At 43.0% G+C, this 12,716-nt stretch overlaps 1 protein-coding gene across 1 annotated transcript in view; it reads left to right on the top strand.

Moving 5' to 3' along the window:
• Positions 1-2,631: 2,631 nt before the first annotated feature.
• Positions 2,632-12,716, top strand: part of NAV2 (neuron navigator 2) — a 768,177-nt gene continuing 758,092 nt past the window's right edge. Inside the window, exon 1 of the mRNA XM_008004421.3 lies at positions 2,632-3,380. Coding sequence (XP_008002612.3) covers positions 3,306-3,380 — 75 coding nt within the window. The 5' untranslated portion in view covers positions 2,632-3,305. The remainder of the gene's footprint in view (positions 3,381-12,716) is intronic.

Raw genomic sequence — 12,716 nt, 5'->3', positions numbered from 1 at the left:
TGCTCCTGGCTAACTTATGACACAGAGAGGAGAAGCGGCTGATACATTGCTGCATTTAGGGATCAATCCAGCAAGCATGTTCATTTCTCAACAATTCAGTTAAATGTTCCCTAACTGAGTCCTTTCTTTCAGCTCATTTTCATTCAAGTGTATTTAAACATCCTGAGATTTCCCTGGCAGTAAGAAACCAGAGCTTTTACATCAGGGCATACTCTCTTGAAGTCTCCTCTGCTCAGTCAGGAAATAGACTGGATGTGGCAGCTAGCTAGCTGACAACAGCATCCTTGCTTCTCCTCTTTCTCCTGTGACTCTCTCCTCTCTGGCTCCAGCATAAGGACAGCAACAGCCCCAGAACTGGTGGAGACTGACTCCTAGAAAAAAACAAAAGGCTCGCAGGAGGTGTTGAACATCCTCCCACTTCCTGCTGGTTGGGAGGTATTTCTGTGGTGAGAGCGTCTGTCCCCATGTGCACTTGGGGCGTGTGCGCCGGCTGGTGTGATGGGATGTGACAGGGTCTCACCCGGGAGAGAGCTCCAGCACAGGGGCCTGGCGCAGAGTGCAGAGCTGTTCTCAGATACAGAGAAAGTCCAGAGCTGTCAATGAGGCAGCCCCAATAGAGAAGGCCTTCCAAGCAGGAGACCCTTTTTGGCACCTGGCTTTTTTTTCTTTTATTATTATTCATGAGGAGGGCTAGTAGTTATGAAAAGTATAGATTCTGAACTCAGCCTGCTTGTGAAAAGCCAAACAACAGTACTCCTTCCAGAGCAGCATGGATATGAGCAGGAACTTTGAAGTCAGACCTAGGTTCAAATATTAGACCCATACTTCCTCGCTGTGTAACTCTAGGCATGTTACTTACCTCTCTTATCTTCAGTTGTCTCATCTCGAGTACAAAGCTAAACATCTCTATTTGAAGCAAAAGAAGTGACACACACAAGACCTTAACAGAGATTTGCTGAATAAATGAATATATGAAGCAGTAGCTAGCACTCAGCATATAGCAAACATTCAGTACATGTTAGCAATTATCATTTGATCACCTCTTCTGTGTCAGTAAGTGATCTCGATCTTTCCAATTTTGTGTGGTATCATTCTCCTCACTTTAAAGATGAGAAAACAGATTCAGAGAGGTTAAGTTACTGACTCAGGGTCACACAAGAAGCTGCAGCGTTGAGATTCGAACCTAGGTCTGCCTGAGTCTTTTAGTTTGAGGTTTCAGTTGGATTCAGAAAAGGGTAATGCTTATAGCCAGTTTATCAGAGTTTACTTGCATTGTGGTCTGGAACTAAAAAGAATGATTCTGAGGTTTCACCTTTGCAAGGGATCCCTTGAAGGGGCTGTGGAGATAGCAGTGGTGAGCAACAAGAGGGTGTCTACTTTTCTCTAAAATCTCAGCTACTTCCTGGGTCAGCAGAGGGCTTCAGTCATTTTGTCTATAATGTCAGCCACTCTTGGATATACAAGATAACCTTCTGAACATTCTGCTCCTCACTGATTCTTACCAAATTCAGAACATCTGTGACTTGGGAATTCACTTGCAGAAATCTGTTCTGGCTGAGTGTTTCATGTGTGTGGGAGAAGCCTTCAATTAAGAGGGATGTACCTGCGAAGTCACATCCCCTCTGCAGCTTCTCTCCCAAGCATCTGCTAGTACTTCTCCTCCTCCTCCTCCTCCTCCTCCTCCTCCTCCTCCCGCTTACAAGCCCTCTGTGGCGGAGTCTCATGTCCGCCTCTTAACCTGCTTTGGCACTGAGCTGTGCGGAAGCCTTTTGTGATAGGGGATGGCTTCGGCCTTATTCCAAAGTAGCCACCAGTCAGGACAGCTGCAAGGGAGGGTCTGTGGGTTTCTGTCTAATGCTGCTGCGGCCGGATCTGGCCACAGCTTTCCGGGAGGCTGGCATGGCCTGAATTGTGGAATGGCTAGTGCGTTCATTACAAATGCTGGCAAGACTAGTGCCTTTTAGTAAAGAGCTCCCCACCCCCCATTCCTTTCCTTCCTGATGGTGCTGGTGTTGTGGGAGGAGGCATTCATAATTACTTGTTGATGCATCTTCACAGGATTCTCAGATATGTCCCCACCTCTTGGACTATTTATGGGAGAGTGTACCAAGTATGAATATTTTTCTTGGTGCAGAGGTCCCTTCCTTTTTCCTCCCTCCCTGTCCCTCCGAGCTTCTGTGACGTCAGCCAGGAGGTGACTGAGTGTCTGCTCTATCTGCAGGTTCCCAGGCAGGGAATGCAGCTCTGTAGTCAGTTGCTTTTCGTCCCTGAGACAATCTCGGCTGCTCTTTCTCACCCTCCCTGAGGACCCTGGTGTCTTGCCTGCCATACACTGCCTCCTGCAGCTGTAATTGGGGGAAAAATGTTGATGCTTTGTGCTTCACAGACCATTGCTTCCCTGTCTCTTCATACTTTGGTGCCTTATTCCTCGGATGATGATGATGATGATGATGATGATGATGATGATGACGATGCCCCCCATGGAAGTTTGAAAGATAACTCATTTCCAGCTCCGGTGTGCTTATTTCCAGAACACAAGAAGTGGGGAGCCTGTGAGGCCCCTGGAGGTTGCTTGTCTATTAATGTGCTCAGAGGAGCTTGGAAAAGATCATCGGCTGCTGCTTGGTTCAGGCCTCACTATGTGGCTCCAGATGGTGGGAAAGACAGCTCAAATCTGTACTTTTCTACAAAAGACAAATCTGACTGTTGAACGTTTTCTCCTCAGGTATGGGTCTTACACCATGAAAGAAGACGACAGCCCAGGAGGGGAGCCACCACTGTGATGAACGCTTACAGGAGCCATGAGGGGCGGCTTTCCGCGTAGTGTTTGCAGTGATTTATGGGAGTCAGGGGCTGCCAGAGAGGGATGTGGATGTTATCAGCTTGGTGGATTAAATGCCCATTTACATTGTTATTGACATATAAATTATCTGTGCCAAGGAGACAGTGAAGGAAAGGGTTTCTGGGGCAGTAATGTGGTGTGTGCCTCAGGATATGGACTTGTCTTTGCCCAAATTTGTCCTCTGGGCTCTCATGAAGCGAGTCTCAGACCTAAAGTAAAACCCCAAGACTTAGCTCTCATGATGCCGGCAGCAGTCACCCTCATTGCAAAGGCAGCGGTGCCGAGTGAGGTTCCCGAGTGGATTTTAAGAAGACAGGAAGACCTTTGAAGAGGTGGTGCTAATTTCCCTGGCTGGCGGGAACTCTGTCTGGCGGTTGCATGCATCACTTTTGTGTGGGTTATTTTGTTCCTCTGTGGATTTGGAAGCATCGCTGAAGGAGAGAGAGGATTTTATTTCTGGGAAATGGAATCAGTTTCTGAGTCCAGCCAACAGCAGAAGAGAAAGCCCGTTACCCACGGACTGGAAGATCAAAAGAGGGTAAGTGGCAGAACTTTGTTGGTTGATTGGATTATGGTGCTGGAATTGCTAAGTGTGATTCAGAGAGCATAGGTGGTCATCATTGAGTATGCTTGTCTGTCTTTCTCTCCAGAAGGAGGTAGCATGGTGGCTTGAGATTTGCTATGTCTTGATGCTGGGTGTCTTGACTTACTGGTAGGCAAGAAGAAAGATAAAGAAAAGGGAAAAAAATTCAGTCCTGGCAGCCAAAAAGGCAAAGATTTATAACTGTTAACTGAGGAAGTTAACAAAAAATGTTGGTGTTCTCAAAGTCCAATGTGAGTTTCTTTGTACTGAAGCCCCCTTCGGGATTCACACACTCTTAGCACCTTTTGGAAATGTTGCTCCTGACAGCGGAGGTTTTGTTTGAATTATTCTCTGTGTGGTTGGCTGGCTCTTGTGTTTATGGATCAAAAACATATTCTACTGCACTCTTTGGCCCTATCTGTGAGAATGTCACAGCCGTTTAAAATGGCCTGTTGAGTATAGGTCATTTGCTGTCATTGGTCTGAAAGCTGCAGTCACCCAGGACCTGTGTCTACCAGTTAAAGTTCAACTTGTCTTTAAAAGGCAGACGCGTTGGGGAGTAGCATAGAGTGGTTGGTTGTCTAGGAAGAAAGTTGAAGCTGTATCTTCTCACTCTTGGGGCGTAGCTAGGACCAGGGGGTGGCAAGGGTTAAATACAGTTCTAGCAGAGTCCAAGCTTGTGTTAAACTGAAAATAATTTCTGATATTTCCTTTGAAATGTTGTAGATGGTAAAAAAAAAAAAAAAAAAAAAAAAAAAAGACTTCTGGTGTTCTTTCAGAGTGATGTGGATATCCCTCTCCACCTGAGTCTCAAAGATTGACTCTTCCCAGTGTGAAATACACATGGAGATGAAAATTGTCCTTCTGACTCTTCCCTATAATTTTATATGCCTCTCTCTCTCTCTCTCTCTCTCTGTGTGTGTGTGTGTGTGTGTGTGTATGAAAAAGGATTTTGGATCGCATTTTCTTTGAACTTCCAAGGATAAAAATAAACAGAAATAAACATTTATAAACATAAATATTGACTCCATTCCTAACAAAAAATTCAATTTCTGAAGCTGCCATCACTATAATTTGGGAAGAATGCCCACTATCTTGGGAACCTAGATAAGTGGGATTTGTTTTGTGATGTTTGATTTATTAAGTGTATAACCTACTAGACCTGTCTACTCCTATTTCTACAGAAGCTTTCTGAGAGATTGGGGAAAAATCAATAATAGTTGTGAACAGAACCCAGGATTGACTGCATTTGACTAAGTATTAGCCAAGTTTGATATCCAGACACTTAGCGGAGGAACATTTGGGACCTCTGACACTGTAGACAATTTTAATTGGGCTGGTACAGCAAGATAATATGCAATTATGATGGCTTCTTTTTGGCTAGGTGTAGATGTCTGCATTTCCCATCTGTTCTTGGCTCTGGCTGCGTTGGGTCCACATGTACTATGGAGCCTCTGGAAGTAGAATATAACCCCAAGTGAGGCTCTGTGGCAGCTGGGGTAACATCAATTGGTCATGCTCAGCTGACATTCATTTTAACTTGAACTCTAGCCGTCATGGCGATTATTAAATTTATAATGATATATGTAAGATCCATTTTAATGACTCTCCATGCTTGGGTGAGCTCTCACTTGCGCTGGCAAAATAAGGCTTAATAGAGTATTACATTTCATCTTCTACTGAATTTTCTGGGCTGTGGTTGAAACTTTGCTTAGAAAGAATTAGATTGTTTTTCCTGATAGGCATTGTGATCGAGTTCCACATTGCTCAGAGTACAGTTTCTGGGCTTCTAGAAATACCGCCACTGCAGTAGCTTCTGTTGGCGGCAGCAGCTTCTGTTGGTGTGTGAATGTGTGTGTTTGTGGGTAAACATACACCCCATTTGCGTCAAGTGTGAAGCTAAACAAGCCTCTCAGCGTGCAGCCTGGAATGTCTTGTCCATGAAGCTGAAAGGCGACTCTACAGTGTTTTGGCTCATATACTTCGGGTGAGCTGAAAAATCCTCTTTAGGGAGGATTGGCTGAAAATCCAACAAAGGCACAATCGAGGCATCTGCTGGAGAGCTGGGAAGTCTCCACCAGCATGCTTAAGTTACCAAGCATTCATTGGCACCAGATCCCCCTGGCATTTCTGTGTGTGTGTAAGGGGTGTTTAGGGAAAGACAATTGTGGGATAAGTCAAGAGACAAGGCAGAGGGCTAGCTAGATTCAATTTTGCTGTATTTCCCAATGTCCCAAGAAGCAAAAGCCACTTCTCACGCACCTGGTTGTAGCTTGGTGATTGTTTTGGGGTTTCATATGGATGAAATGGCTAGTTTAGGGCCAACTAGGGTCTGGAATTTTGTGGGTACATGCATATACCTTCTGCAGTGAAAAGTGTCATGGACTATAGAACTAGAGACCTGGGTTCAAATGCCAGTGGTGCTCTGTGCTAGCTGTGCAACCCTGGGAAACCTACATAACCTCTCTGATTTTTAGAGTCTACATTTTCAGCATAGGACAATAGGGATTTTATTATAGGGATATTATTAAGATTAAATGGAATAAAGCTGGGAAGGACTTTGGCCCTTGGTAAATATTTAAGAAATGTTCTACATATCCTTGGTATAGATTACAGTGTGGGCTTTCTTCTTTTCCTTTTGTTCTTAGCAGGCTGCATGTGATTTTGTTTTAAATCTTTAAAAAAAAACTCAAGTAATATATACACATCACAAATTTGAACATCATAGAAGAATACAGAATATAAATTTCTCATTTCTCTAATTCTATCTAGCAGTGACTGCTATTAACAGTTTGGTACATATTATTCTTGACTTTTTTTGGTTTGTGTTTCTCAATAAAATGGATTCATGCTATACATATTTTTAGGAAATTTGCTTTATCATTTAAAATAATGTGGGTGTCTGTCTGAGTCATTACATACACACCCAACTCATGCCTTTTAGTCACTGGATAGAGTTGTACTGTAGAAGTGCCAACATTTATATAACTAATCCCTTATAGATGTACATTTAGGATGTTTTCAGGTTTTTGGTTTGGGCTCTGTTTTTTGATAGTACATAATTCCAGTATTCATCTATTCAACAAGTATTTATGAAGTGCCTCCTTGTGCCAGGCACCTTTCTAAGAGCTAAATATAAACCAGACATAAAAAGCCACTTTTTTCTTGAAGCCTATGTTTTAGATCAGTGCTCTCCAATAGAACTTCGTGCAATGATGAGAAATGTTCTATTCGTGCACTGTACAAATCAGTAGCTACTAGCCATATCTGGCTACAGAGCACTTGAAATGTCACTAGTGTGGCCGAAGTTTAAATTTTATTGAGTTATAATTAGTCGAAACTTCAATAGCTGCATGTGGCTAGTGGCCACTGTGGTAGACAGTGCCTTTCTGAAAAATCAACAACAGGCAAATAACTACACCATCTATTTCCAGACACTGGCCTATGTATGCTCTAAAGAAAATAAAGAGGGCAAAGTTGGTGTAGTGAGTGAGAGAGGTACACATTTCATATTTATGATTATTCTTGAATTTCCCTTTTAATTGATGCATAACTTAGAGTCAGTAAAATGTGTGCTTTTAAAGCTTACAAATCAATGAAGATGAATTTTTCTACCTTGTACACACCTATGCAGCCACAGATCAAGATCTAGACCTCTTCTCTTGCCCCAAGAGGATGAACTTTAGCTGGGTGTAAGGGGATGCCTCCCTCAGGAGGTGTCTTCTGAGCAGAGACCTTAGTGGCTGGCCGTGGGAAGATCAGGAGGCAGCCCTCAGATGTGAATGTGTCCACTTGTCCCTTGTGCCAGGAGAGGTTATCATTCAGAGCTCTCAAAGCCCCTCCCTATTCCTTTGAAGACTTATCTGGGTTCCACATATAGATGGCAGCTCTCTATGCATCCCTAGCTCTTGTCAGATTCAAATTCTGTGCTGAAGTGAGGAAAAAGCTGGGGACACAGGGGGCTTCTGCATAGAGAAATTCAGTGAGGTAAGTATTGTTCAGTGCTCTAAGAACCTACTTAACTAGCATAGATGGGAGAAGTAAAATTTCCCTGACAGACACCTATTGATCAGTCAAGGGAATGACTTTTTGATTGATTTTTCTCTACTCTTCTTTAGAAGTTTGTCCTTCACAGACAGAGGTTTCCCACAGAGGATGAACACTGTAAAATAAGAATTGTTGGTTTTTTTTTTTTTTTAAGATGCTTGATGACTGAGTAGTGACAAAGACGGTTCAGTTTGAATATTCTCCTAGCTGTCAGCTTCTCAGCATGAAAGCATCCTGGAGCCAGTTTTTAAAAATGACTTTGGAGAGTGTGAACTCAGGCTTAGTGTAATTAAAATTTCCAGGGTTGGCTGAACTGCTCTGGATCTGCCAAACCCTGCCCTTGAAAGGCAATATATTGTCATATTTACCCCATCAGCCTCTTGTCTTCATTTTTATTAATGGCATTCGCAACTTCCTCGTCACTTGGGTTTGCAACTCAGAATTGTTTGACCTTCTCCCACCTCACAAACCCACCACCTTTTCATTCAGTCATCAGCCCTACGTTTTCCTGTGCCACATGTGTCTGGTGCCTATCTGTGCTTATTTCAGTTTCACTGCTACCACCATAGTTTCAGGTCTGGGAATTCTTGCCCAGGTAGTGGTATAGCCTTCTGGCTGGCTTTCTTGTTTCCATTTCTTCTTCTTAAGTTTATTCTCCATTCCTGGCTAGACTACTTGTCCCAGAGTCCAGCTATTGTCATCCTACTCAGTGGTTTCCCACTGTGTCTTCCTTCAGAAGGAGCCATCCTCTCTAGCCCTTGGCAATTTACATTGTCACTGACTTCTAGGGTATAATGGATGAAAGCTAGAATCTCACTGGAGTCTCATTGACCTCAGTGTTAAACCTGGAGGCATTCTATACACTCCTGGAGCTGTTTCCCCAGTGGTATTTACATGTACATAGGTTACAAGGTGCTCAGCACTGTGCCTGTCACATAAGTATTCAGTAAGTGGGGATTACTGTGATTACTATATTCTCTGATTCTCTTACCCAAAACTTCTCTTCTTGTAAAGCTCTGATTGCTCTTTCCTGAACAGACCTTACATTTCCCCCTAGTTCTGAGTCTTTGTTTATGTGTCATGCCCACCCACCCAGAAGGTCCTCACTCCCAGACTCCTCATTTATCCTCCATGTAGAATGGATCCTCCTCCTGTTTCTATACCTTGCTTAAGTGCAGCCTGGGTAGGAGTTCACCACATTCTCCTTATGTCCCAGACATTTTCCCACATGTCACATCTCTGAACCAGATGATTGGCTCCTTGAGAAGGTCTTCTCCATCTTTTCATCCCTAGCATGCAATAGGCTCCCAGTAAATATTGGTTGAATGAATGAATGTTGTTTATAGGATTGAGATTCCTCTTTCCCTGTGGTCATGAGGTGAATCTGATCCTCTTAGATTTAATATGTTGTCTACTCATAGAGAGAGGAGGGAGAAATAAGATTCGAGGGGACATTCAGGAGTTCTCTCCAGTCATCAAAACATTCAATGAAGGAAGTCTAGACTGGGTCTGGTGAGTAGAAAAAGGCATATTGAAGTCACGATTTGAAGGAAGAAGCAAGAGGATTTGCGTTAGTGACTAGACCTAGCAGATGGAGGCGGATGAATCTCAGATGTTGCCAATCTTCAATGCATTGCATTGGTGTCTGACAGGGACTGGCAGCCCTCTGGATGGAGCAACTTGAAGTAATGACATCTTCTAATGCTTCTCATGCTAGAAGTGCCTTTGCACTTGGCTTGTGCCAGTGGAAACAGGGCAATTGTTTTTCCTTTTAGATGTAGAAGGAAAACAAGTGCTTTAAAGTAATTTTTCCAAGTACAAGTGGTTAGATTTAGTGGTTTTTGGAAAGGATTAAAAAAATTAGATCAATGGGGTAAAGACAGGGAAAGTAACTAACTTATATTGAGCAATCCCTGTGTGCCACGGAGGAACTAGCACTCCTTTTACTTTACCTCATTTAGATACCCCAAACCCATGATGCAGGTATTATTAACCTGTTTTACAGATGTAAAATCTGTGATTCAGGGACTTCTTTAGGGTTCCACAACTTATGTTGTCTGCTAGACTCCAGGACCCCACTGAAATTTTACCTTGCCATTAATTAAAAATTATTTTCCCAACTTCTTTGCATCCATGCATAAGTATGTACACACACACACACACACACACACACACACACACACACAGACACTCTCCCACTCTCAATGTGGCTGTTATTAGGACTGCTTTCCAGGGAATAAAATGGCCTTCTTCAATCAGTAGTGGAATTTCTAGCCTCACTGCTACCACCCTAGTTTAAGGTCCAGGAATTCTTGCCTGGATGGTGGCATAGCTTCCTGGCTGGCTCCCTTGTTTCCATTTCCCTTTCTTCAGTCCTGCATGGTACCTGTACAACATCTTACAGATGTTTTGTTTACCTGGGAACAATGCCCATGCCATTCAGCAAGTCAGGGCTGCATGCCACCACCCTCCCCAAGGTCAATCCCAGGCCAGTAGTGAGGCTGAGCTGCTTTAGAGGGATTTTCCTTGGCCATAGTGATATGAGCTCTGGGGTGCTAAAGGTGTGGTTAGGGGTCTGGATTAATGGATACTCACATGTTAGGTGAGGATGAGGCTTCAGCCCCAGCTCCCCAGATGAACTGAAATGCTTGTTTCCTGGCCTGGGCCAGTGTTTGTTGCTGCTCCTTTGGAGCTGGAGGTAGTAGCAGTTACAACTGATCTGCCTTCTGAGAGGTTGCTGCCTGTAGGGCCCACCTGTCTTCCTGGCATGAACGAAGGGAGTGTTAAGCAAGAGCTCAGGATGGACAGGGAGGACCTACCACAGCACATTTCACACATCACTGAAGAAGAATGGAGAGAGACTGTAGCCAGATGCAGCTCCATTCAGTAAGCTTTGAGACCTGACTCAGGGATAGGGTCAGGGGAGAGGATGGCAAAGGGTTCAGACCAATTCCCTGCCTTCATCTCAATGAAGAGAATGTGAGATAGCATGATTAGTCTTCATTCATTCATTTATTCATTCATCCTACTTTATTTATTGAGTACCTACTGTGTGCCAGCCAGTCACAGCATGAGGGACTGGGATCATGATGATGAGCTTAGATATTGTCTCCTGTCTCTGGGCACTTCCAGTGTCTTGGGGGAGGCAATTCGATCAGCAGTGACTGTGATATTAAGTAAGCATCTTTCTGCTTTGGAGAGGTAAGAGAGGGCTTCTCTGGAGGAGGGGGAACTTGAGCTCTGCCTATAAGGGGCCAAGTGAAAGGCACACTGAAGAGAGGACTAAATAAGCAGCTCATAGGGGAACCATGTGGCCTTTTGGGGAGCTGCAGCTGGGATGGATGCTGGCTGTTATGTACCGACTTGCATCTCCCAAAAATTCATGAAACCTTAACTCTCACTGTGGCTGTATTAGGGTTGTTTTCCAGGGAATAAAATGGCTTTCTTCAATCAGCAGAAATGAATGCTGATATTTTTTATTTTGGCTTAATTTTCAACAGTGAAGAAAATTTGACGTTTTTCTGGACTTGATTTTAATGATGCTGGAAAAGTTGGGTTATTTTTGGTCCTTAAAGCTGCTAGAAGTTGAGCAATGATCCAGGCACCCTCATAGGTGGCCATTCTCCATTTATTTGATAGATTCGTGTAAATTGCACAAAGATAGCTTTGAACATAAGTAAATTGAACATAAGTAAACTGAATTTACTTTGGCTTTGCAGCTGTATCCCAAACTGGCTTCCAGAAACCAAACCACTGAATCCTTAGCACAAAAGAAGGATGAAATTTAATGCTAAGTGGTACGAAGTGCCAACTTTCCCACTGGCATCCTGTGTAGAGATCCAGGATTGGCACATTTGTTAAAGCCCTTTTACTTACCTGATCTCTTTAGACTTAATTTTATCCTATTGGTCTGTACTATGTCATTATGTATTCCTTTCTTAAACTATCTGAAGTATGGTTTTAAACTGGAGGGAGAAAGAGCGGCAATATCACCTAGGTTGTCTAGTATTTTTTAATCACATAACTTTGACACTTTATTATGTGGGATAATTTATTTAACCTTTCTAGCCTCTCCATGTTCATTATGAAAATTGGGATGCTAATAATAAAACCTTTGGTGAGGATTATGAGATATAATGCACTTGACGATTCAACACAGTACTTAGCACATAAGTATTAAATGATATCTATTATAATTCTTATCATATGTTTCCTTTGCATTATTTCACAAAAATCCCTGTAAGAGGCCTATTTAAGGAGTAAAATGGGGATAGGGGATGGGTGGCTGCTGCGACTGCATTTGAGTTTCCTTTTGGTTAACTGAAGGTCACATAAAATTCCCTCTGGTTTAAACTTGTGTTATGCACATTTTTCTAAAGGAAAGTGTACTTTTCTGTTTTAGTAGTACAGTCAGTGGAGACAACAAAATCTTCCTTTATGTAGCAATCCTGTAATAACTACTTTGACTTCGTCTTTCCACACATTAAATTACAATGCACAGGACCCTGGCATGTAGGGATTAGGTTAAACCTTTTTATGTGTGTCTAAGACACCCCTTACAAGTCGCATTTTTACTTGAAAAATTTTTTGAATTTCATTTGATACACTCTGTGGCATCCCCTATAACCTCAGCACCAGGAAGAAAAACCTGGTTACCTAGAGGTGAGTTACAATTAATCAAGGTTTTCCAAAACCCATCCTAGGTTAGTTTGCTCCTAAAGCTTAGATCAGATTCTTCCATGCCTGGGGTTTGAATCACAATAATGACATCTCTGACTCCCATCCTTAGGGCATTAATTTTTAATCTTCTTTCTCGTTGGGATAATTAGAAAGAGAGGGATGTGGGGGCTGGGAAGAGAAATGAGAGGAGATGCGGATGGCAGAGCAGGAGTGGATGTTTTTTACAATGCAGCTTCTTCCAAAGATGAGGAAAAACACTGCAGCCTTGCATGTACATTCTGAGTTCATTTGTGGGGAGGAAGCAGAGGCAAAATGGGACTAGGACAGGTGGCTGAAGAAGCCAAGTCAGGGTGATTCCTGACATAGGAACTGGAGGTCATTTGGGGAATGAGCCAGAGCCGTGTAACTGCATATGTTAGAGAGGAAAGTTAAGAACTGGGCTTGGGTGTACAGGGGATTTCTTCCTTAAGCTGAGTAAGTAAAGATAAAGTTACCCAAAGCTGTGTCCATTTCCAGCATCTATGTTCCCTTGAATCTCTAGGGTCACAGTGAGACTTGAGGGAC

Source organism: Chlorocebus sabaeus, chromosome 1 (assembly GCF_047675955.1).
Source record: "Chlorocebus sabaeus isolate Y175 chromosome 1, mChlSab1.0.hap1, whole genome shotgun sequence".
NCBI classification, from domain to species: Eukaryota; Metazoa; Chordata; class Mammalia; order Primates; family Cercopithecidae; genus Chlorocebus; species Chlorocebus sabaeus.
Note: the sequence above shows the minus strand (reverse complement) of the source record. Positions and strands in the feature narration are given on the sequence as shown.